At 52.4% G+C, this 24,326-nt stretch overlaps 10 protein-coding genes across 10 annotated transcripts; 4 read left to right on the forward strand and 6 right to left on the reverse strand.

Moving 5' to 3' along the window:
- Positions 1 to 969: 969 nt before the first annotated feature.
- Positions 970 to 1,603, reverse strand: A1O1_02681 (uncharacterized protein; the record flags this gene model as incomplete). The annotated part of the gene is made up of 3 exons (XM_007723591.1): positions 970 to 1,184; positions 1,236 to 1,481; positions 1,546 to 1,603. 3 exons carry the CDS (start codon positions 1,601 to 1,603, stop codon positions 970 to 972), a joined length of 519 nt encoding a protein of 172 aa, XP_007721781.1.
- Positions 1,604 to 2,134: 531 nt separating this feature from the next.
- A1O1_02682 (uncharacterized protein) lies at positions 2,135 to 4,198 on the forward strand (the record flags this gene model as incomplete). Its single annotated transcript, XM_007723592.1, has 1 exon — positions 2,135 to 4,198. The coding sequence occupies one exon, from the start codon at positions 2,135 to 2,137 to the stop codon at positions 4,196 to 4,198; it is 2,064 nt and encodes a 687-aa protein (XP_007721782.1).
- Positions 4,199 to 4,703: 505 nt separating this feature from the next.
- A1O1_02683 (chaperonin GroES) lies at positions 4,704 to 5,249 on the reverse strand (the record flags this gene model as incomplete). Its single annotated transcript, XM_007723593.1, has 4 exons — positions 4,704 to 4,728; positions 4,789 to 4,847; positions 4,926 to 5,183; positions 5,247 to 5,249. 4 exons carry the CDS (start codon positions 5,247 to 5,249, stop codon positions 4,704 to 4,706), a joined length of 345 nt encoding a protein of 114 aa, XP_007721783.1.
- A 444-nt stretch (positions 5,250 to 5,693) lies between these two features.
- On the forward strand, positions 5,694 to 6,884 carry A1O1_02684 (uncharacterized protein; the record flags this gene model as incomplete). Its single annotated transcript, XM_007723594.1, has 3 exons — positions 5,694 to 5,825; positions 5,902 to 5,972; positions 6,044 to 6,884. 3 exons carry the CDS (start codon positions 5,694 to 5,696, stop codon positions 6,882 to 6,884), a joined length of 1,044 nt encoding a protein of 347 aa, XP_007721784.1.
- Positions 6,885 to 8,059: 1,175 nt separating this feature from the next.
- On the reverse strand, positions 8,060 to 9,278 carry A1O1_02685 (uncharacterized protein; the record flags this gene model as incomplete). The annotated part of the gene is made up of 3 exons (XM_007723595.1): positions 8,060 to 8,673; positions 8,725 to 8,846; positions 8,899 to 9,278. The coding sequence occupies 3 exons, from the start codon at positions 9,276 to 9,278 to the stop codon at positions 8,060 to 8,062; spliced, it is 1,116 nt and encodes a 371-aa protein (XP_007721785.1).
- Positions 9,279 to 9,572: 294 nt separating this feature from the next.
- On the reverse strand, positions 9,573 to 10,761 carry A1O1_02686 (uncharacterized protein; the record flags this gene model as incomplete). The annotated part of the gene is made up of 3 exons (XM_007723596.1): positions 9,573 to 9,893; positions 9,947 to 10,490; positions 10,544 to 10,761. The coding sequence occupies 3 exons, from the start codon at positions 10,759 to 10,761 to the stop codon at positions 9,573 to 9,575; spliced, it is 1,083 nt and encodes a 360-aa protein (XP_007721786.1).
- Positions 10,762 to 12,546: 1,785 nt separating this feature from the next.
- On the forward strand, positions 12,547 to 15,345 carry A1O1_02687 (uncharacterized protein; the record flags this gene model as incomplete). The annotated part of the gene is made up of 7 exons (XM_007723597.1): positions 12,547 to 12,966; positions 13,019 to 13,059; positions 13,124 to 13,474; positions 13,545 to 13,771; positions 13,831 to 13,883; positions 13,938 to 14,059; positions 14,115 to 15,345. 7 exons carry the CDS (start codon positions 12,547 to 12,549, stop codon positions 15,343 to 15,345), a joined length of 2,445 nt encoding a protein of 814 aa, XP_007721787.1.
- Positions 15,346 to 16,061: 716 nt separating this feature from the next.
- A1O1_02688 (uncharacterized protein) lies at positions 16,062 to 18,587 on the reverse strand (the record flags this gene model as incomplete). The annotated part of the gene is made up of 1 exon (XM_007723598.1): positions 16,062 to 18,587. The coding sequence occupies one exon, from the start codon at positions 18,585 to 18,587 to the stop codon at positions 16,062 to 16,064; it is 2,526 nt and encodes an 841-aa protein (XP_007721788.1).
- Positions 18,588 to 19,775: 1,188 nt separating this feature from the next.
- A1O1_02689 (uncharacterized protein) lies at positions 19,776 to 21,238 on the reverse strand (the record flags this gene model as incomplete). The annotated part of the gene is made up of 5 exons (XM_007723599.1): positions 19,776 to 20,185; positions 20,263 to 20,607; positions 20,675 to 20,747; positions 20,800 to 21,081; positions 21,185 to 21,238. The coding sequence occupies 5 exons, from the start codon at positions 21,236 to 21,238 to the stop codon at positions 19,776 to 19,778; spliced, it is 1,164 nt and encodes a 387-aa protein (XP_007721789.1).
- Positions 21,239 to 21,878: 640 nt separating this feature from the next.
- A1O1_02690 (uncharacterized protein) lies at positions 21,879 to 23,746 on the forward strand (the record flags this gene model as incomplete). The annotated part of the gene is made up of 6 exons (XM_007723600.1): positions 21,879 to 22,274; positions 22,389 to 22,452; positions 22,514 to 22,895; positions 22,960 to 22,999; positions 23,058 to 23,228; positions 23,288 to 23,746. The coding sequence occupies 6 exons, from the start codon at positions 21,879 to 21,881 to the stop codon at positions 23,744 to 23,746; spliced, it is 1,512 nt and encodes a 503-aa protein (XP_007721790.1).
- Positions 23,747 to 24,326: the final 580 nt, after the last annotated feature.

Here is a 24,326-nt window from a genome sequence, read left to right on the forward strand (position 1 = left end):
ACTGTTTATCAACTTCTGATAATGAATCTCCAACAATGGCGTGAACATTGGCGAGCCACAACCTTCGGGAGGACTGCGTGGGTTTATATCGGCCCCAACCTAACGACGCCAGGCCGCCCTCTGACATCGACCCTAACGTGTCCAAGGAAGATAGGTGAGATACAGATCCGTCATGGTCCAATACAAACAAGGTAGGGAGGACACAGGCGAGGTCACTTTGCGGAGGTGGGCGCTCTATCCAAGCCTCGCCGGACATTGGCGACCTGTCCCATGCTATATGGTGATGTAGTTGGAGCCTGTCAGTAAGAGACAATACCAGAACCAGATATTCTGAGACCGTACCTATTACTCATGCATTTGACGGTATAGACAAAAGCTTTGGAAGATGGGCGGATTGCAAAACCTGTATAGCTCCTCTGCATGGGCAGGGACTAGCGGTGCCACGCGCGCCATCCAGCGTTCCGTGCATCTCGGATAACGAGAGTTCCAGGCATCTCTATACCTGATGGTCATCTTGGAAGAAACAGCATGGGAAACAGAATCTCAGGCAGCCCTTCTTGATGTTTTTGTGAGATTAGAATGAAGGTCTTCGTCATGATGGACGAATAGCATGGAACCTGGAATCTGGGGGATAACCAGCATTCGTGGAGGACAATAACTCGCTGTCAGGATCAGAGGGACGTCGGACATTTGCAATGACAAGAAATGGATTCCGACGAGAGGGGGAGGTCATATAAAGACATTGTCAAGCTTTTGATTGAATCGATAAACTGGGTAACCGCTGAAATTATGTCCAAGCCAGGAGCATATTTTGAAACTCCACCTCAAGGCAGCGCTGGTATACATCAGTCGTACAGAGAGGCGAGATTCGAGTAGAATAGTCTTTGAAACATGCCGACTTCCTCCCCGTGCAACAAATTTTAGTTCTTGTTGGTACATGGGCATGCGCTTCATTATGCAGGAAGACATTTATTCGACACCAGGACCACTGTCAGAAGCCGCTCCTTCACTAGAAGCGCCAAACGAGCCCACTTTGAGGTTCTTGTCTTGGGCTACCATGATTGCCAGGATCTCGAGGATGTCTTTGGGAACGGTATTATCGTAAATGCCAATAAGTGACGATGGCTCGGGATAAACCTTGAGGCCTTTGTAGAAGCATAGTGCAGCACCGACGGGGTCAGAGCCTGTGGAAAGTAAGTCGCTGCCATGAACAGATAAAGGGAATATATGCATACCATCTCCGGCCAATGCCTCTCCCTGCGCTATTTGCTGCATGAAGAAAGCCTCCTTCTCTTCGATGTCCGTGGGGAAGCCTTCTTCGATTGCTTCTTGCACTGCATGCTTGATCTCTTCTCTTTGTTGTTTGCCCTGGATCTCGGCCTCCTCTTTGGCTAATCTGGCCTGCCTGCGCGACTCTTTCTTCAAGGCCCTTCGAAATTCGGGGTCGTTTCTCCGTTTGTAGTCAAAATAAACGGCATAGGCTGCTAGTATGTCAGTCTTTCGTCGGAACATATCAATGACTTGTTGCATCGTGCATTGACATACCGAGCAGTCCGGTGACGGCCGTGCCGACGGATATCGTGACAATAGTCGATGTCTTCATGATGGGTGTTGGGACAAAGCGACGTTGGGTAGCGATGGCAGTTCAACGGATCAATCTCAGCAGGATGGCGAGATCCCGAACTATCGTTGGATATTGGCTAGACCCAGATGTATACCACGAGATGGTCCTGTTTGAATGATGTCGCTTGAGATGATGATGTCTCAAGAATAATAGCTTCTGCCAAATTTCCCAGCTTCAAGTTTAAGCCTGACTCGCGGGACTGGACGACTCAATTGCGAGGCTGCACTGCGGTTGGCTGTCTCGCCAAGGCGTGCGCATGCCATCTGTGATCTGCCGTACAGAAATCACGCTGTTTCCCATCAGAGGTAGTTTGGCAGTGACAAGCGGAGGGCGGCGTGTCTTTCCTCCTTAAAGAGGTCATTCTGGGGACGTCCACGTAGTAGACCCTTACCGGTCCAGCCTCTCTGCCTTGGCCGACACTTGATGCTGCGAGCAGACCAGACGTGACCTCCCTCGACGTCTGCACGACTAGAGGGCTTCGTGAGAGGCTCGTCTATCCTAATTACCGCCATGGACCCAAGGACTCTCACTCTGAGAAGAAAGCGCAAGGACCGGCCTACAATAAGCGCACCCCAGAATGCCTCTGGACCTGGCATTACTAGACCAGCAGCGACAGCTGCAACAAAGCAGAGTAAGCCAGGAAGCACTCTGACCGTCCCACGAGAACGAAATGTGCCTACCGAGACGTCCGATCTTGTCAAGCGACGATACTCGACGCGTTACAACCAGCTACCTGACTTTAGCAACATCGGAGCTCCTCCTGTACCCAGTCTTCCAGGGGCGCCGAAACGACGCTCCCAAGGTGGTTCTCCGCGCCGCGCCGGGGTATCGCCTTCACGGCCACTGCTAGTCGACAACGAAACCCTCAAAGATTCAAATCTCCAACATGAACGCTATGTCGCAGACCTTCTGTCCAACGCGTCAGAGCAAGATATTCAAGAATACCAGACCAATCTGCAGCGGCTCAAGAATAGGAATTCGGCCGAATTGCAGCAAAGCGTCTATCAGAACAGGACTCAGTTCATCAAAATCAGTAAAGAGGCGGAAAAGTTGAAAGCTGAAATGTCTATCCTTCAGAATTTGATGTCGGAGCTTACAGGCACACTTGGGCAGGCGACCATTGGGACGACCAACACTACACTTACACCGGCACTTAATGGCACTTCGCAGTCAAGGCGTAACCCGAACAGAACATCGGTTGCAAACTTGGAGCAAATGTGGAACATCCAGCTTCAGGCCCTGTGGAAGAATATCGAGAAATCGCAGAAGTTCCTGCCGGCTGCCCCTGGCCGGCATATCGTCGCAGAGACCGGGAACTGGATCGAACTTGACAGTGCAACGTGGAAGGCGAAACGACCAGTTCATATCGTTCTATTAAACGATCATCTCCTGATCGCGTCTAAGAAACGCAAGCGGGTCGACCCTAATGTGCCGCAGCAGGGCCCGGCTCCTACAAAACTTGTAGCCGAAGAATGCTGGCCCTTACAAGACATCGAGGTCATCGATATGGCGACGAGTCTGACCACAGGCAGCACTACGCCCACCGAGGAGAAAACCGTGTCATCTGCACTATCCATCAGATCCGGCGGCAGATCGCTTACTTACCGACATGAGAAGCGAGACGAAAAGGCAAAGAATGGACTTTTGATGGCCCTGAGGAAAGCCACCGAAGATTGTCGCAAGGCGACAAAGAGCCAGGGCGAACAGAACAAGTCTCAAACCGAGGGCTTGAGCTATTTCGCTGCGCGTGATCCGGCGTCAGCCAACAACATAGACATGATTGACAGCATAAACTCTGCCAAGGAAAGGCCGGACATCCTGATTGAAATAGACGGGAGAAAGCAAAACTTCAGGTGGGTGGAAGGGCAAATCGACGACCTTGATATTGAGATCTCCCTGCAGCGATTCGATGAAGCCGTTGAGAAAGTGGAAAAGCTCCGCAAGATCGCGAAGAGTCTCAAGAACAACTCAATCGCCCAGGAGCTGATCACAGTCAAGGTTGATGAACGTGCTGCGAAACTCGCGACGGTCCTTTGCCGCGAACTTGTGGAGACGCCTTCCTTCATGGACGCCACGAAGAAGACGTCGGGCTACCTCATCCGTCTCGGATTTGAAGACCGGGCTCGGGAGCTCTACCTGAATGCTCGCGGTGAGACTCTGACCAAACGGGTACGACAATGTGTGTTTGAGGGTGATCTCCACCGATACGTTTTCGCCATCTCTTTCGTCTACTTCACCATAGTCAAGAACACCGTGCTGATCTACCAGGCGTCATTCCCTTCGACCACGACTAGCGCTTGTATCAAATGGGCGAATGAGCACCTTGAAACGTTCAACACGTTGCTCGTACGACAGCTGAGTGCCATAGAGAAGGACGGCAAGCTATGGAGGGAATGCATGGATGTTGTCTGGTCTCACGAAAGGGAACTATTGGGCGAGGTTGGCCTGGATTTCCGGGAGGTCATTGGAAGAGGGCTCGAGGTCAGGGATATTCCTCGTCCCAATCATGGAAACCGTTCCGGGGCTACCGCGGATCAGGGCAGGTCAAAGTCGCGTGGTAGGGGCAATACTTGAGGAGACAAGCCTGGTCTGACCGACGAAGCCCATCTTGAACTTTTGGTGGACCGAGGTCGGAACTTAATTCTCGTGCTTAGGATGGGGATCTTTCCGCTTGCTGGAATACACGGACTGGGAGCAGTGGGAGGAGTTGCAGTGTCTAGCGGATACACAGTTGGCTCTGTCGGTAACGATTTGAGCGGAGATGAAATAAATTACTATTGTCTGAGAAAATCGACAATGGTGTATACAAGATGTAGGACAGACAGACTCCGCGCTTGTCGCCGATGCTCAAATTGCGTACATTGTTCCTCGTTTTCCTTCACATTCGACTTGAGTCTCAAATAGAGGATCTAATATTTTTTGGTGAAGCTCTGATGCAGTGCCTCAATGATAGTACATGGTGTAAAAGGTGTACAGACCCGGAACCCAGAACCTCGCGCCTTCAGCCGTGGTATTTGAGCACTGAGGTTATTGCTTGCTAAGCCGGTCGTGGCAATAAGCCTAGTAGGAATTGCGAAATCTATTCGTTGATCTTTGCGAGAAGCCTTTTTGGCATGGTTAGCGACATGATTTCGACAACCAAAGGAGACCGAGGATGCACATACTCATGGTCGCGGAACAGGTGGTATTCCTCATCTCCAACTTTAACGGGGCTGCCGCCATACTGCAACATGATGCGTTAGTTTCCATCCTTGGTGCTCTCTCTTTCTCTCCTGTATCTTTGCTAGCAGCTCCATCATACCTGAGGAATCAAAACTTTGTCGCCCTCCTTCACACTCATCGCAAGTCTCTTTCCCTCCTTGTCGAAACCACCGGGTCCCACGGCCAGGACCTTTGCTTCGTTCAGGTCCTTGACGCTGCTCTCCGGGAGGAAGATACCACCGGCCGTTCTGGGCTCGGCCTTGATCCGCTGGACCAGAACGCGGTCGAGCAGAGGAGCGAGGGATCGGATGCTCTTAAGTGCGGTCGTCTGGAGATCCGAGCTTGTCAGCCAGATGTCCTACATGTCGCAAGTGGAATGCGCGCACGAAACGCCGGGACGGAGGGCAGAGAAGGTACTGACCATTGTGAAGGTTGTAAGGGTAGCGATTGGAAGTATAAAGGGAGGTGTAATGTATCTTCAGTTCTTGCGATTCGTACAGTTCAACTGAGTCGAGTAGTCAAAAGGTATGAAAATGTGCAGAAGACCTGTAAACAGAATGAGCATCAACCTATACTGACCACATATTAAAGGAACTACGGGGTACCTTTTTTTCTCGAACCATCCGCAGTCGCCAGACCTTCCTTTTGGCAGGACGTGACCTCCGATTCGCAGACTCCAGGCTCCAGCAAGACGGCGGTCCACTTCAGCCTTCTGGCAAACTCGCCAAGTCTAAATCACGCAAAACAAGCAAACAGAGTAAACATACTGCGCGCCGCATGCACTTCTTTGGAATCATCAACGGACCCCGTCGAGTCGCCCGCCGGTACTAGTATTGTTCCACAAGCAGTACCGCGCTAGACATTCAAGATGATGGACTCGGACGACGACGACATCTACCCAGAGCACCATGAGGTGAACGGCACCAAGAGCCAAGGCGAAGTGAAGATGGAGGACGCGGAAGACGGTGAAGAGGGCGAAGAAGTTGAGGAGGAGAGCGACGTATGTCATACACATCTCTGATCCCTACAACGCAGCGGTTCTGCTTGAAGGCCACAAAAGGCTGACCGTTTCGTAGGACGATGTCGACTTCATCATTGACGCAGACGCCAAAGACGAACCACAGCCAGACCAAGCAGGACCAGGATCGTACGTCTTTGTTCTGGAGCGACGGCCTTATGGGCAGGGTGACCCCATGTAATGGACTAACATTTCAGCAGACAACAACCCAGGCAGCGCCCTTCCAGTCTTGCCCCCGCGGCCGCAGACAATCTTAGAAAGTCGTCATTGACACCGACACCAGCAGGCCTAGCGGTCAAACCAGGAACGCCGGCCGCCGCTGATGCTACGAGAGGAGACTCACAACCGCCGACGATGAACGATCGGCCCGGTACAGAATATCCCGCACGACATACTTCGAAGATCGATCCGAACGGCAACCCGGTTCACCCAGCCACGGGCAAGCCGATCCTGTCGACGGACTTCGACGTCGACTTCCCCACTGAATCTTCCAAGCCGTGGCGCAAGCCCGGCGCCGACATTACGGACTATTTCAACTACGGCTTCGATGAGTTCACGTGGGCGTCGTATTGCCTGAAACAGCAGCAGATGCCCAAGGAGGTCAAGGAGATCACGCAGCAGGCCGAGCAACTCAAAGCGTTTGTCGAGGGAATCCCGGGCGGTGGGATGCCGGGCATGCCGCCAATGCCTGGTCCTGTTGGTCCCGGCGTTGTTTCTGGTGGCCCGGTGCCTGGACCAGGACCTGGACCAGGCCCTGCCGCAGACATGTCGCAGATGGCAATGCCCAGCGACGCTCAAATGCAGCAGATGTTTGCCGCAATGACCTCCCAAGGTCTCGATCCTTCTTCCATGGATCCCGCACAGTTCATGCAGTTCATGGCCGCCGGAGGCGCTGGTATCATGGGCCAGCCACAGCCACCGGCCGGTCCTGCTGGCGGTTATGGAGGCGGTGGTGGTGGTGGAGGTGGATTCGATCAAGGCGGCGGCGGCGGCGGCGGCTTCGGGCGCGGAAGAGGGAAGGGTGGAAGGAGGAATTGGTAGAAACATTTTCGGCATTCGGACTCCTCTGTTCACTACTGACGTGGACTGATTTGGAGCCGGGGGCTGTTAACGTCGACATCAACTCCTCGTTGGTTAGGTACCCCTAACCGACATTCGCTCGGTTTGGGACCACGGGCAAATGGCCTCGAGCTTTCATATATCAGACCAGTCCGGGAAGGGATCGGTGCCCGTTGATACCAAGCTTCGATCAGGGGTTTCCGCATCGAGCACATCCAGCGCTGCACGTTGCTGGAATAGCTCACAGCGGTAATGATTTGGTGGTCACAAAAAAGATGACTTTAGCAAATGAGCGGGCATGAAAGACATAGCACGCAAGATGAAGAATTGGTGCAATGGGTATGATGCTATTACACCCTGAAGGCGCACCTGAGCTCGAGTCTGCCTAAGACTTGACATTCTCTGCAGCATACACCACCAGTTAGAGCATCCACCTGCACCAGCAGTGGAAGTGATGTGTCTGCACGGAGACAAGGTCTTCTGATCCAATCTGAAATGGAAATGTTCCATCTTCTCATTTGATTCGGAGCATTCCTCTCCTTTCATGGCATTCCCCGGCACAGCCTTCCAACCAAAGACATGTAGTAGTCGTAACCACATCTCTGTTTCCATACGCGTCGGTTTAGCCTCGGCGCAGGGTAGGCATAAGCTGCGCGGCGAGGTCCAGTGTATGATACCAGAGGGAAAGTCCGTTGCTCAACATTGTCTGTCCCGTGTTTCTCTGAGCTAGATTCTTCGGCCAGTGGATAACGAACCAGGACAACTACCGATAGCAAGTAAATGCCAAAGGCATGACACCTGTGCATACTCTACGAACGGGTAGAGGATGCCTCGACACGCATGAACACACCGTGGTTTGCGGCTCATTCCCAAAGCCCTCCCGGAGACGGCGCCTCGGGTCGTGGTTCGGGTCCTCCAACTTTCAATGGAAGCCCTCAGAAAAGCGTGCAGCCGCTCCACCAGCATCTTCGCTCCGATGTGGCGCGTGGTAGAATCTGTCTATATGCTGTCAGCTACGCCCTGCTCGGCGGATGGATGGCCAGGTCTCACCAGTGTATGCGCTGAACTTCGATCCAATGTCGACCGATGCGACTGTACCTGCTCTGCCATGTCTCGTAGCGGCAGTCGCTCCACCATGGTTTCGAGCTGCCGGTATCCTACTTGGAAAGAGTGGCTGGCGGCGAGCTGAGCCTGGCACTTCTTGTCGGCGCGGGAACTGTATTTGTGAAGTTGCTGTGGGGATATAGGTGCGATTCGTGTTTTCCCAATTCTGACTTGGCAAGGCTATTCTGTGCGCTGGAGTGCCCGGGACCGGCATGTTCGCTTCGATCTGTGAGCAAAAGTCTGTTGTATTTGAATGAGAAGTACAGACGGGTTTTGGCCAAGCGAGACCTTTCTGGTGGGAGCATGCCAACCTGGTCGCCCCCGTACGCGCTGCTACCCGACCGTTGGTGAGGATGAAGTTGTTCGGGGCCGTGGTGTATTTGCCCACCCCGGGAGCCGGGTCTTTCGTTCAGCCTCGGACGCTGTGGAGGACCCTGATTCTGATCTGCCCGCGTCCGGGCTGATGCCGGCTGCGGTATGGTGTTTACGGGCTTGTGGATCTGTGCAGGATTGTTCGAGACAAGGCCGTGTGTCTGCTCGACAAGACACTTTTTCTTTAGAGTATCATACAGCTTCTGGGTCTGGGAATGCTTCCTGCTTTTTTCCCGGTAGAGATCAACGAGCTCCGCATATTTATGCTCCAATGTCTTGTGATCGACCGAGAGCGCTCCAAACAAGTCAGAATGTATAGCGTGGTGTTGGAGACTGCGCGGCGTACCCTCAAACTTCTTCTCCAGCGCCTGGATTTCAGTGTTGGCGTCGTGGATTATCTTGTCCACAGCTGTGTTGAGGTGGTCATTACTCTCGCTGAGATTTTTAGCGACGTACTCCTGATAAGAGCTGCAAACCATCAATTAGATGGCTGCAATGTAGACAAATTTCACATCCTCACAATTCCTGTGTAATCTGGTAGGTCCAGAAGGCTATTGCCCGCCCTGCACATTCCATGATCGTTGAAGGGTCGAGTCCGCTGAGAACGCTGGCCTTGTATTCCTCCGAAGGGTTGAGGCGCGTCTGGACTGCATCATCGATATTAGGAAGGGTGGTTGCACAAACAGGACAGCGACGCTGCGTCCGGGGAGCATCGGTCAGACCGGCATTTTTGGAGCATGCGATGCAAAAGATGTGTCTATCAAGGGTTAGGAAGAGATGGAAACCAGAAAGAGCAGATCGGAACATGCGAGCATGTAGTGACGACCGCTTCTTGTGACAGAACAGCACGACACGGTCCACCGGTCTGATTGTTGCATCGTAGGCGTTGGTCCATGGCATCACAGAGGCTGCCTTGAGAGGTTCGAGGCTGAGCTGTGGATGGCAGAGAATGTGTGAGGCAGTTGCAGTTGTAGCGGCTCGTTGAGAATCAGGCATCCGAGCATGGAAGAGATGGAGAGACTGCGGCAACTTGTACGCAAGCCAGATGGCAGCGAGCAGGAGCGCGGCGTTAATATTCCACCCGCTTTCAGGCTCGTCATGCTTCTATGCTTGATACTGCTCTGCCTTCCCACAGGCTCCGATCAAGTCCATCGCCGGCGAGTCAATAAGACCATGCCCGCACCAGCTCTGCCTTTAACCAAAGAAGAAAGCATTGCCTTGGGCATCCCGGCGACCCTTTGCCAATTCCTCAAATTCCTTGCCGGCCTTGAACTCCTTCCACAAGCTGGCAGGATAAATATGCTTGTTTCTCTCGTACCAGCGCCTGTCCACCACTTTCGTCAAGGTTGGATCATCGTTCTGGCCCTCCAACTCCTCCTTTGCTGGTGCACGGAGTACGGAGGAGCCTTCTTCATCCCCTTTCCTGGGAGCCGTGCCAGAGTACTCGAATAGAAGTCTGCCTTCTCTGGTCGGGTCCGGGATCTTGTTTGCAATGAAGTAGTAAAACTCGTAGTGCTAGAATCTGTCAGCTTCGAGAGTAAGGACAAGCAGCAAACAGGTGTACTCACATGCGGAACAATCACCTCGCCTCTGACGCACATCAAATCATCCACTCCAACCCTGGCCCACTGCTTCCTGCTGTCCTCTCTACTTTTGAGACTTAATCCACTGCCAGACACGCCCAGCTCCGCACCCAGCTTTCGGCATTTGTCGAGGAAAAGCCATATGTGATCTCCTTTCTTGACCTTGACCGTGCCGCCTGGGATGTTGGCACCATCGTAGAACACAAAGGGAATGGCGATTTCCGTCTGCTTAACCGCCTCTTGGATCTCCAAGAACTCTCTCCTCAATTTCTCTCTGGCTGCAGTATCTGCGGCGATGGCTGCTTTTGTCAGGACTCTGGGAGGTGGAAGGACGGACTTCGGATTGGGTATCAACTTTCGACTGATGGCTGGCGGTTCAGGTGATGGCTCCGCAGACGTTCTTGGACTTCTGGAAGCCGGGGTTGCGAGTGCGCTCTCATCTTCACCCTCGTCTTCTCCGAACGATAGCAGGCCTTTCGGGACTTTCTTCTTTTTCTTAAGGGGTCGCTCGGCGCGACGAGTTACGGCACTGTACTTTTCAAGTTAGCCCTGACCCTCGCACGGGGGTTGTGAGGGGCTCACCCATCGCTGTCCTCGACATCCGGCGTCAGGATACCACCAGATCCTTCTCGGGCCTCCTTCTCCTTCTGCTCAAGCACATCGGCGCGACGTTTGCGAAAATCGGCAAGGTGGACAAGACCAACAGTCTGCGATTTGAGGAGTTCTTCTGCAGAGGTGGCTTGGCTCGTGAACGCTCTGGGAGTAGAGGTGCCGGAGGAGGGCGCTGACTTGGGCTCCATCTGTGCGAACCGTGTGGTGACTGCACTCGGAAAGGTCGCTTGCAACAGACACAGCCCGTTCACACGTGTTTAAGCGAGGCTACTATCGCAGTACTACTATTAGATGAACAGGCATGGTATTTGGAATTGCCTCTGGCCAATGGCGTGTTGGCAATGCCAGCCTTGCCTTGGCAGCCGAAAGCCGTTGGAAAAACTGTTCGCGCACTCAGAGAGCGCCGCTTTTCTATCCGCTTCCCTCGCACCTCGCATCTCATCCTGCCCTGAAATGCGATCGACAAAGGCTGATATCGGACCTGTACCCGCATTGGAATTGGCAATGTGCTTGAAAAGCTCTGTCAAGCTATGAATCGGTAAATTCCGAGGCATCGCTGTGCAGGTCAGAATCTACGGGCAAAGAACAGAGACATATCATACGCTAGGGGAGGAGACTAATTAAACGATTCGTACCGAACCCATTTATTGATTCGGTACCCGTTCAATAGCAGCAGCTCGAACAGCGAATATGAGCGCTATTTGATTGCATTGATAAAATGTCATCCCGTGGGCTTGAGACCATGCTTCGAAAACAAATCGACGATCGTTAAGCAGTCATTTTTTCATCGCTGTGCGCGCAGCATCAATCTTGTCGGCGGTTCCGAGACTCTGTATCAATCATCAATAGATGGTTCCAGCACTTCCTACAGTGCTCGCTTCCAGCTCGCGCGAGCAGGGTGCGACCGTCCCTGTAATTCACCGTCCGTGGGGGTTGGGAAAGTCGAGTCGTCCGGGCGTGCCAGAGACCCGCCGACGATAATCAGATAAAAGTGCTACTCACTGACTTGTTAGAGTACCTGCACAATAGAGGGGTTGGAAGACTCCATTTGAATTGTTCCGCCGGGAAGCCACAGCGACTTCGGTGAAAAGTAAGCAGTTGTTTGGTTGGTGGCACCCGCCCTTTTGCTAAATTTCCGAAGTCCGAAGTAGACAACGATCCTGCCCGCTCGCGCGACCAGTCTCCTCGCAGCACAGAGGTAGAATTACTAATATCACACGCCCTAGATGATAAGCGAACACTGAGGACACCGAACCGGTATCGGCGATAGGTGGGCAGCAAGATGACACTCGGAGGGCGGCGGGCACGAGACTGACTACCTAAAAAAGCCGCTGCGCCAAGAGCTGTCAGGCTATCCCTATCTCGAAATACTATCAGATAATCTTATCTTAACAATCTAATCACATCACGCTGTCGTCCCCACAAGCCCCCCTCGCCCCCGTCGCCCCATCAGCCTCTCGAGCCTTGCCTGTGCTTGTAGCTTGCAAGCTTCTCTAAGCTTTGCGTGCGGACACGTACTTCAGACGTTAGTCTCTGCGTCGCATACCTAGTATGCGCGCACTTTTGACATCGTTGGCATTTAGTATCGCGCAAGCATGGGTGGGAAGCCTTACAGCAGCCGAGCAGGGACCGACATCTGTCTCTGTTGGCTCTATCACTGGGCCAGACGAAGGACTGCTCGCTGTAGTGGACCAACACTGTGGACAGCAGCAGCGTTTTTCTCCGTGGGCTGGACGCCAAATTTTTCTTGATACGGTCGTGGTCCGACTGTATTGAAGGAGAAGCTGTTATGTCTCCGGACGAGATACCCAATTCGTGCAAGACGTTCAAGGTCGTTTAAAGACCGTGTGCCCCAAGGTAAGGAAGCGCCCACTTGTCCTTCTTCAAGTGTCTTTCGTATATATCCACGCTCTCACCTCTGCCGTGGGCTTGACTGCACATCGTATGAGCCATTTCATTTCTCTGCGCTCAAGATGAAGGTCTCACTTGGTCTACTGGCGCTCTTAGCCCAAGGACTTTTAGTCCGGGCTGATGACCCAGATGCCCAATGTATCGCCGCCATCACACTGGCCATTGGCAAGTTCAAGTTTGCGGGAAACTCCTCGGCCAATGCTCAACTGTGTACCGACAAGTTGAGCGTTGTGTCCACGTGGGCAGCGGCAAAGATGTATTGCACCTCGAATGAGATTGCAGCAGGCCAGAAGGTCAACAGCAAGACCTGCAAGAAAGCCGGCCTCCAGCTGGTTTCTTATCAAGAAATTCTCCCTTTCCTGAATGACGACTTCATCGCATCCTTGCCGGTTGTGGACTTTGACGACATCAAGTTGCACCATAAATGGAACCAGTCAATTCTGATATCTCCGACCTTGTATAGGGATAGCTTCATGACCAATGTGAGTCTTCAAACCCCTCGGAACGCTGGAACGGCCTACTGACATATGGCAGATCATGACCGATAGAGAGGACGGCATTGCTAAGAGATATGGGTGAGTAGCCCATACCTTTCTTTTGAGTCTCATCATGCCATAGGATATTGACAGATGATATTAGCTGGGCAATTTATGGCTTCTGGGGTGGCATCCTACTTATAGGCATCATCAACCACTGGCTGAGTTATCTGCTGCCCTTCCAGCGCAACCCGGCCCTCGCGGACGAGGAATCGATTTCAAAATCACGAAAGCCAGGCCCCCGCCCTTCGGGGCTACTGGGCGTATCCAATTCCGTGCAACACTGGGTTCGAACCAACTTGATCACTCCTGCCGCGTTCGGATTACACCATCGACGCGCATTGTATTGGTGTACAATACCTACCAGAATTCAGACAGTGGTTGTTGTGTTGTTTTATGTCTTGAATGTGATTCTTTGTGGGCCCACATATACCGTCTTCCGCGAGAATCTAAAGTAAGTACATACTATAGCTTACCCAACGCCCAGAAAAGAACCGTCCGAAAGATTTAATGACTTTGAATAGACTTTCGGAAGCCGAGCAAGCCTGGCGGTACATAGCAGATCGAACGGGTATTCTGTCCTATGCAAACCTTCCCTGGCTCTGGATCTTCGCCGGCAGGAACAACATCTTCATATGGTTAACCGGGTGGAGCTTTTCGACTTTCAACATCTTTCATCGACACATTGCTCGCGTCGCCACCGTGGAAGCCATTGTTCACTCAATTGGTTACTCGGTGCGGGAAGTTTATTGTAAGCTGGAATCCATGTCTTTGATTTGAAGACTGAAGAGACTGATATATCGGCTACAGTACATAAATACGTGGGTCTATGGTCCGAGACATACTGGTACACGGGAGTATTGGTCAGTACAACTTCGCAATGTGACAAAGGTGATCTAGGTTAACGAGGAGAACAGGCGATGTTTACGATGGGTTTGATGGTGTGGTTCTCATTTATGTGGTTCCGTGTTCGGGCATATGAACTGTTTCTCCTGATTCATATTGTGTTCGCCCTCATCACCCTCGTGGGACTCTACTAGTAAGTGGTAGCACACTTTCTCTGAAATCATCACCAACTAACTTGATATCTATAGCCATACTTCTTCCAAGTCTGGCACAGAGTACAGTCCCTATCTATGGCCGCTTGTCGCCATCTGGCTCTTCGATCGAGTTGCTCGCCTAGCTCGAATCGTCTATTGCAATCTCCATATCAAATTTGGCGATTCCTCCATGGTAACCACAAAGACTACAGCAACATACTGGAAAGACGCCAATCTGGTACGACTGGAGATAATGCCGGGGTCACGCGTATACAATCCAGCACCTGGTCAGCATTACTTCCTCTATCAACCTATGAAATTCAAGGGGTGGGAGAACCATCCATTCACCTTGGCCAGTTACCTTGATCTGGACGGAGCCGACGGTACTATCGGTGTACCAGCTGGAGAGCCAAAGCAAGAAGCAACAGAGAAGGTTGCAGAGGTACCTGACGTATCTCTCACTCCCTCCACAGAGTCCCCTGCCCCGGCTCCCGTTCCCATTCATTCCGACAAGGAGGGACAGGAACAGCGGCTCCAGCACCATCCAAAACAAACAAACGGCCCAGGGCAGAGGTTGGTCTTCATGATTCGGCCCGCCGACGGCTGGACCAAGCGCCTTCGGGACCAATGTCTCGAGTCGCCCACAGGTGCAATCCATCCGAAGATCTTGATTGAAGGCCCATACGGTGAAAAAAGTCCACTCGACCGATTCGAGAACGTTGTCATCATCGTCGGTGGATCAGGCATCACGGCGGCGATATCGTATCTTCAAGAACATATCCGGAGCTCGGCGAATACCAAGGGCTCAACCACGCGAACACGGCACATCACTTTTATCTGGATAACCAAGCAAGCAGCCATGATCCAAGAAATTGCAGCTCGCGAGCTCCGGCCCCTTTTCGGCCGCAGCGACGTCCAGATCCACTTGTATGCCACCTCTCGCAACTCAAAGGAGCCCACCCATGTCGCCGTACAAACAGGGAGGCACGCCGATTTCGCCGACAAGAGCGCGGCATTATCAGACATTGAGAAATCGTCGGTCTCAAGCACGGCAGGGAGCTCGGACTCGCAGCTGGAAATCTCGTGGGGCCGCCCGAATCTTCGCGGCTTGGTTCACTCTGTGATCAACACGGTTCGACAAGACGGCGGCGACGAGGCTGATCCGAAACTCGCAGTCATGGCCTGTGGTCCGGCTGCGATGGCGGACGAAGTGAGAGCTGCCGTGTACAGCGCTATGAAGGCAGGGAACCGTGGGGTGAGGTACTTTGAGGAGACGTTTGGGTAAGTCCGATTCCGATATATCTTCCTCCCTCCCCCTTCCTTTTCCTCTCGTGGCATGCTGCAGCGCAACGCCACCCAGATGTTTGTGCGACTTTGGGCTAACCGTGAGCGTACCGGGCTAGGTGGTGATCGTTGCGAATCCGATGCAGTGGAACAGGGGGCTAGACTCTCTTGGAGATTTATCGAGATGACTGATGACTGATGACTGGTAACGAGACAGTCTCGCTCTGATGTCCTGGCAGAGGCCCCATCTTGAGAACCGTGCATAACGCAACATGTTGCGATTCAAATCGCCCACGGCTTGTGAGACATGCAGTGGTATCTGCGTGACCAATTGTCACGTAGGATGGAGCCCGGCTACAGTCTCAAGGCTTACGAATGGAGTCTCGACCACCATTACAGATGCCTCCATGACATGGAAGAGCTAGGAAGGTGTATCTGGAATGACCAGATAGCGAAAAGCGTTGGACACTTGAGAGACTTAGATCTAGCCACAGGTCGAGGTGCAAAATAGCGAGCGTCGATATCCCTTCCATAGAAGTATATAGTTCAAAAGTAGCAGAATTTACGCCATACAGACCCGAAAGCCCTAGGCGATCAACGAGCCACTGATACTATCTACCATAGAACCCTGCGGTATACATATTGACTTAACATTGACGGGTTTGAGAAGAAGACAAGAGAATCGAACGTGATGCAATTCAGAGCCTCTGAGACTTCTCAGACCACTATATACTCCCCTTCATTACCCTCAAGCCTCATGATCGTCGTGAATTTGAACCCACCTTCCCCCTCTGGCTTCCTTAGGTCTGCTCTTGACTGAGCCTTCTGGTTTCTAGCCATTTCATCATTGCGTTGCCACACCTTCTCCAAAAGCTCGAGACAACTCTTGTTATTGAGAAATCCGCTGTCCTTCTGAATGTCCAGACAACGCTGGCGGATGACGTCGCGGTCCCGATCGTCCACACATTCGCTGCCGGTGATGAACAGCGGCCAGAGGAGATAGACGTCCGATTTCACCGCTTTTATGTGTGTGAGGCAGTTCTGGACCCAATCCCTCATGGAGGGGTCGGTACTTGGGACGGTCGGATTTGCCAGGCGCTCCGTGTACAGCAGGGCCGCGTAACGAAACGATTCCGAGATGTTGGCAAGATCCAGTCTCTGCTCCAGTGTCAGATATGGAGCTTCGGAGCTGAACGAGTCGAACATTGTGGTGTCCAGCTCCCAGGTTTGTAGCGCTTGTCGGATTTCCCGCCACTCGCGCCAAAATTGTGCCTGGACATCGGGATCTGCGGTCCTGGTCGTATATAGTTGCTCGTCCTCATTCAGGCGCATCCATCCGTTGCCGTCAAAGTTATTATAATTGAGATGCATAGCAGGAGGCTTTCGCGGCATTGGCCGAGGTACAAGCATCTGCGTTTCTTCCACGGGCTTGCCCTGACTTAGAACATTCAGTCTTCCTAGTTTGGCGATTGTCTTGAACAACTGGCCATCACAACCGGCAAGATTCTCGAGTGCCCATTCCTCGTCCGAACAAGCTGAGACTTCGAGGTGGTGACCCTGAAGTTGTCCTTCACGATTGTTGACTGTAGCAGTCATTGCATCGAACCAGGTGAACATTCTTGTGAACCACTTGGTCTCCGTGGTGTTGGTGTTTAAGCCCATCTCATTCTTCCGTAGGCCGAGAAGCTTCTTGACACCTGCAAATTGTGTCTGAAACTTTGCCACACCGGAATCACAAATATGGAACAGACACAAGATCAGAAGCGTGGCTAAAACTGAATCGTCCTTCCGCAGCAGAGGATCGCCGAGTTGCTGGTTTAAGGCCTGAATCGCAAGCACCTTGTGCATCGACTCTTCTCGTACCTGTTCCTCCACAGAGAACAGGCCCATATCATGCAAGGCTCCCTCCGTCAGCGTCAAATGAGCCATTGATGACCTTCTTGCTGGGGCAGTCTTGCCGGTGGACAGGGCTCCAGTCTCTCGCCGGCGCCTCATATTGCTGGCCGATAGAGCAGATATCGCATGCTGCAGCGTGTCGCTCCTGGCCGCCAGTCGAAGGATATGCGACCTGTAGGGATTTGACGGCCCATCAAATGCAACGATCACGGGACAGATGACCTCGATATAATATTTGATGAGGTATCTCATTCGGGGGGTTGCTCCTACGGCGTCCATACCTGCAAAGGGGGACAGCGGCAGGCTGTAGTCGAGTGGGACAATTCCAAGGCCACGTATAGTGTCGTCCTCAATTACGGCGCACCCGTCGTCGAGGCCATTGCGCTCGACCTCCTCGACAATTTCCCCTCCAAGACCATCATGTCGCTCCAACGGCGATTTCGGATCCTCCAGCGGTAGCGGTGGTGCATAGGTATTACTCTGGTTGAGAAACGGTTCTTGCCCTTGGTAGAGCTGGTATTGCCGGTTCGAAGAGAAAGCATGGTCGTAATGACTCAGATAAGGAGGAAATCCAGTAGACAGCGAATCGGGATCTCCTGTCGAGCTATGGTCCAGGACTCGACCAAAATAAGCGCTTTCTGGTGAGGGACATGCGTAGGATGCAGGCGAGACACGGTCCATGCCGCCATGACCGATATTTGGCTGCAGGGTTGAGGGGAAACTGAAGCCATCGAGTGGTGAGAGCAGAGGAGGATGCGAAGACCTTGTCTGGTATGATGAGGCCGGCGAATCTCCAGGGCCTCTACTTGAGGCTGAGGGGCCCGCCGCAATCAATGGCTCCCATGACCTGGGGCTGAAGGATGTAGTTATTGGAATGGAGCCGCTGGACTGGTTGAATTGAAACATATTAAATCCATCTGTTGGAGGCTTGGAATCGACGTCGCGGGTCGAGGGGACATTCAGTCGATCCGACCGCGACCGAGGTTGCTCGTTGGCTAAACGCTCTGGCGTGTGTCGCTGCGGCGACGTTCTTCCCTTTGCTTTTCCTGCCAGGCCAGGTGTGGCAATCTTTTGTGCACCAGCGATTGGCAAAGACAGTCCGCGCAGCTTCCCTCGACTGGCAACGCCATTGCCCCATGTCAGTTGTGTCTTGTAACCAGCACAATCCTTCCCGTCGTCAAGGCATTGGGAGCAGTAAGGTCTCCGTCGATCGCATTTGAGGTTTCGGGTGGTGCATGTGAAGCAATCGGCAGCTGCTCCTGCGGCGGGCGTACGTTTCCGCCTCTTCCGCGGGCCGCTGGCGTCCGCCGCAGTGGCCCTCTGAACCTCGACGTGAGGTATCGACATCAGCAGACAATATTCCAGACAATAGAACCTTTCCTAATCGAAAATCAGAGCTCTCGTATCAAGGCGTTGTTCGCAAAAGATCAACCGGAACCAAACTGATTCTGTGCGCATGGCCAGCACGGGTTGTGCATTTCGCAGGGCGGGAGACAATGGAAGGACGAGATATGGGTCAAGGTAGGTGAAGTCGCAGCCCGCACGAGGGTGGCACAGGTATGGGGAAGCAGGAGATATGAAGCATGCGGAGGAGATGGACCCGGTCTTCACATCTGAAAGATATTGGATTGAGTGACCCGTCATCGACGCAGACCTGACCAACTGAATTGCATGATTGAGCCATTGCAAGGCTAAAGGTCGCCTTTGACGACACAACACCATGGCACTGACTGCATGGCACTGCATGGCAGTGCAACATGAGGTGCAGCGGCAGTGTGTTTAAGCGCATACAAGAAGCCGAAGCAGCTTCGGCATTGCACCAGTGGCAAGCAAGAGACCAATCAGTCCCTATCGCGGAGACCTTATCCTCGTACCCATGGGGGTTCTACTCATATTTCAGGATTTGTACGCACTGCAGTTTCTTGTAGTAATAGATACAGTCACGACTACAGAGGACCTACTACTAGTAGTAGTACTAGGTACTCTAGGTACCTTGACCTTCCTCATCCTGCTAATAGTGTAGGTAGTAGGTACTAGTAGCTGGCGAGCAGGGTACTACACTGCACTGCAGGTATCTGCCGAGGCTATTTACCTTATCCTACTAGTACTACCAGTTAGTAGTAGTACCTTACTTTGCTAGGTACCTGAGATAAGGTGTGGAGTACTACTTACTAGTACTACTAGTAGAAGGAATGTTAATACACGCTTTACTGGATTTGGCAACCAACTGGTGCCGTTTTAACCCATCCCTCGCCTACCTACCTTATGTAAGCGTCCAGCTGAACAGGACCGCATCATGACGGCCACTGTTCTACAGAGTACTACTGACTATCTCCTAGTAGTAAATACGTACGAGGTACCTACATTGTAGGTAGGTAGGTACGAGTCATCCACATACCTAGGTAGGTACACATCTGGTAGAGACACCAACCGAATCCTATTACGAAGACAGCTATTCTACATTTGATTCACGTACATTGAATGGAGGACTACACCATTTTCAGCCAGGCAAGTACACAAGACCATCCATTTTCCTTATATATCGGTATAAAACAAGTCATACTTCAACTCGTTTACTGGGACATGCTGATACTTGTTTGACTTGGGATGTTTCGGCCTTGCCGGCAGCACCCGACGCACATAGAGGTCTCCCACCGTGTCTTCGTCCTGCTTGGGCCCTTCTCCGGGTTCAAGGCAGCAGTCCAGAACCTTGATAACAGCGTCGGGATCCGGGGTTTGAAAGAAGGCGAGCGAGTAGCGCCGTTCTCCCGTCATGTTGCGGACTCGGTGTACGGTCGCGATGAATTTGCTGTTCGTCACGCGCTCGAGGAACCGGCCAACATTGCAGACGAAGGTGTTTGGCTTGGGTTCGGCGGCAATCCAGACACCGTCCTTACTGAGAATTTCCAAGGCTGGCACTTGGTCTTGCAACACCATGGTGAGCCCTGTTCCACCGAAGGCAATTAGTCACAAGTCAGGTTGGAATGGTGGAAATGGAAGGATGAGCCTGGAATCCACGTACAGGTATTGTCACTGTGTGCTCCCAGCCCCACGGCACCGGGTTCGCTCTCTTTTGGCATCGGTGGGTAGTGCAAGGTGCGTATGCCAGTGATGGGGAACTTGAAATAATGATCGAAAGCCGTCTCCTCCAGGTCAAAAGCCAGTGCCATCAGCCTGATGACTTTGAGGCTCAGCGGCATGAGCGTGTTGTAATATTTATACAGGCCTTCTCGCCACCAAGGCGCCTCGCGCGGCCATGTGTTGAGCGGACGGTGCATACCAGCAGGAGGAGGGTTGCCAGTTTTGGCGGTGTATTCCTGTTCAGGTTCGAGCGGGTCGTCACCCATTGTGAAAGCTTCTTTGATGTCTGAAGAGGGTGATTCGGTTAGTAAACTTCGAGTGGGGGTTGAACGGTAAGCAGGATTCCTACTGACCACCCTGAGTCCGTGGGTCCAGACGGGTTTCGAACATTGGCTCGTAGCCCCGGATTGCAGGATTCTTTTGGACCTGACGAAAACTCAGCCCTGTTCGCTGTGGTTGAAGACGATAGATTTCTCACATGTGCGTCCATTTTGGTTTCATGGTCAAGAGCAAAGAATCTCTTCATCAAATCGAATGTCCCATTCAGCAGCTCTTCGGGAACTCCATGACCGCTCAAATAGAAGAAGCCAGATGTAGTGCAGGCGTGGTAGATTTCTTTTGCTAACTTCTTTCTCGCTTCTATGGATGTGTCGATCTCAGAAATATCGATAGTAGGGATGATGTTTGCCTTCTCCTGGGAATTTGCCCGGTGGACGACTTTGCGGTACGTTGGAACTCCGCCAGAATGGAAGAAGACATACTACCACCCACATCAATCGATCAGTTTGAGAATTGTCAGGAGAGAAAACATGCTGTGGCGTTCATGGACCCGGGATCAAGACGAAGAACGGGGAAATTCTCACCTCATTGTCGTCCTCCCGCGGAGAATTAGTGGTGAGTATGGTAGCGGAGGCCATTGTCGTTGCTGGCTTCGGTTTTGCACAATTTTCTGGTCAGAAGTGATCAATCACCTTGAAACTGTGGGTTTCTTTACAACTTTAAGAGCCTTGTCGTCTCTCTTGCTTTGGTCGATACCATTATCCGGATGCTCGAATACATGGCTGGATTCCGCCCGGACTTGAGCGTTTCAACCCCCTGACTCCACCGCTCCATCATCCGTCGCTCAATCGGGTATTTCTGTGGGGTGGTATATCAGGAAGTGGGCCCACAGCTTATCGCCAATCCGGAGCTGCAATGTCGGAAGAGATATTGATAGGGTTCACAGGCTTGGCCACAAGGACAAGACAGCCGTCGTCGTAGTCTCACGGCCAACAGCGACTCATCGATTTGACAGAGGGCCGCCTATCGATTCCACCACATCCTGATAAGCAGTCCCATTAACACTGCCTTGAGCCTATTCAATATGCGAATACCGAATCTCCAAGTTTCCAACGTCTAGCACTATCTGGTCATTCAAGATAGCCCTTGTCCATGTCATGGAGGCATCTATAAAGCCTTTCAAGAATCCATTCGGGAGACTGTGACCGGACTTCATCCTCCTACTGTTCCGTCATTGTATACTCCATCGAGTCGGCCTACCTCTCGTCGTCCGAGGATATGGGTTACTTTTCAGAGGTCTTCGCCTCCTCGTACGGGACCAAGAGGCCCAAGTTCTTCTTTTGGTATCCGCCGGGGACGACCAAGTCGGACAAGAAGCTTATGCACAAGATCGACTTCTTCATCCTCACCTATGCCTGCATGAATTTTTTCGTCAAGTGGCTTGACCAGGCCAATCTCAGCAATGCCTATGTCAGCGGCATGAAGGAGGATTTGCACATGTACGGAAACGAGTTCAACTTGGCCAATACCGTGTACAACGTTGGTTCCATCCTGGGCAGTCTCATCAGTAACTTGATCGTCACACGCGTCTCCCCTCGATATTGGTTACCTGGCTGCGAGATTGCGTGGGGTCTCATCACCATGGGGACCTACAAGATTTCATCTTACAATCATGTAAGGCGCACCAAGGAGCTGGTTTTGTCCACAGGCAACCTCTTTTTCCTTGGGCAGGAACGCTTCTGTTTCTGGCACGCTCTTTGAAGGCACACCTGGCTAACAAGTGCGCAGTTGTATCCGCTTCGGTTCTTCTTGGGCCTTTTTGAAGGATCATCTTTCGTTGGTATCCAATATGGTCAGTGAAGAGCCTCCAGAGACTGCACCACCTGTTTTGCTAACACAGGTCTGCTTTCTAGTGCTCGGCTCTTGGTACACAAAGAAGGAAATCGGCAAGCGAACCGCCATCTTTACATGCAGCTCTTATGTGGGCACGGCTTTTGGTGGCTACATCCAGAGCGCGGTTCAGGCTACTCTTGCCGGTCGCCATGGTCTCGAGGCGTGGCGCTGGGTATTTATAATAGACGGCGTCATTACCGTCGGGACTGCTCTATACGGCGTCATCTTCTTTCCCGGGACGCCGGATACCACGACCGCCTTTTACTTTTCGGCCGAAGAAAAAGCACGATGCCGGGAAAGGATGAAAGACGAAGGCGTTGTGATGCAACATAAACTGACCTTGAACATCTTGAAACGCATTGTCACGTCCTGGCAGTTTTACGTTCTCGCCATACTCTTTGGGTAAGCTTTTTGCTGCCTCTGTTCTATCTGTGCCTCTGAGCTCCCTTCTGACTTCTGCATCTAGTTTCTGGGAAACAACTGTGGGCAAAGTTGGTAACACGGTGGTAAGTCATACACGGCTCCAATCTGTTTGCGTGACAACAGGCTCACCCACTCGCACAGTTTCAACTCTGGTTGAAAAACGTCCCCAGCCCAAGCGGCGAGCCATGGTCCATCTACAACATCAACAACATTCCCACTTCGTTGAACGGGTTCAATATTGTGATGCTGCTGGCAGCCACCTGCTTCATCGATGCCACGGGTTGGCGCATGGGCTACATCATGTTCCACCTCGTAAGTGGCTCTTCCCGGCCCCAAATGCATGCTCATGTGCTGATCCAAGCTTTGTAAAGGCCATGCAACTCTTTGGCACAGCGGTCCTTCTCGCTTGGGATGTGCCTTTCGGTCTTCACATCGTCGGGTATCTCTTCGCGGCCTGCGATGGCCCACTCTCAGCCGTCTACCTCTCGTGGGCCAACATTCTCACGGCCCATGATTCGCAAGTGCGCGCGATCACTCTGGCGATGATGAACGCATTTGGAACCGCGGTCACCCTCCTGATACAGCAGTTCCTGTACGAGGTCACCTCTGCACCCAAATTCCGCAAGGGTTTCGCTGCCAGTCTCGGGTTTTTGATTGGCATGCTGGGGTGGGTGTTTGTGGTCCGATTTTGCGAGTTATGGACGGTCAAGCATGCGAGCGACAAGGCCGTCGTCATCCAAGGCCTCGAAGGCGGGGCCTCAACTGCAGACGAGATGGAGGAAAAGGGGGCGACAATCGACACCAGCCCAGTGAGCCCAGTGAAGCAGTAACATACGGTACTCTGTACTTGATCAGGTCGTGGAGCCAGGGGACAGGTGTGATCTCCATTCAGAAGCAATTTCGCTAGATTGGTTGACCAATTCCAGAAAGGCGATTTCTTATTCCTGCGCTGCCAGTGTGCAATGTGCTAGACCACTATACTGGTACTGTCTCTACCAGTGTCCGGTATACCAGTGGGCTATGCCACGTAACTGTATACCTGTAACCTCAACTGCAGTCATGTCAAGCTGTAAGGTAAGCTTCGCAAAATACACGAATCCATACCAGTATACGTATTTAAAGCCTCACCGTCGAGGCCTCGTTAAGGTAACTGTAGTTTAGATGTCGTCTGGGCTACAGATACTTCATCTTTGGCGCTTGATGCAACGAGACAAAGTCGAGGCCTCAAACTGTTGATCACGTGGAAGCTCCTTCCTGTCTTGCAGTGCTCGCCGTCCAATTAGTACCACGACATTACTACCAAATCCAGCCTGCAAAACTCTGGATTCAAAACACCTGGCAGTCAATTGCACGTTGTCGATCTCGCGCTGAACACCGTTCAAGGGACCTACAGTAGCCGGCGAGCTAGGG

Source organism: Capronia coronata (genome assembly GCF_000585585.1).
Source record: "Capronia coronata CBS 617.96 chromosome Unknown acBCG-supercont1.2, whole genome shotgun sequence".
Lineage (NCBI taxonomy): Eukaryota > Fungi > Ascomycota > Eurotiomycetes > Chaetothyriales > Herpotrichiellaceae > Capronia > Capronia coronata.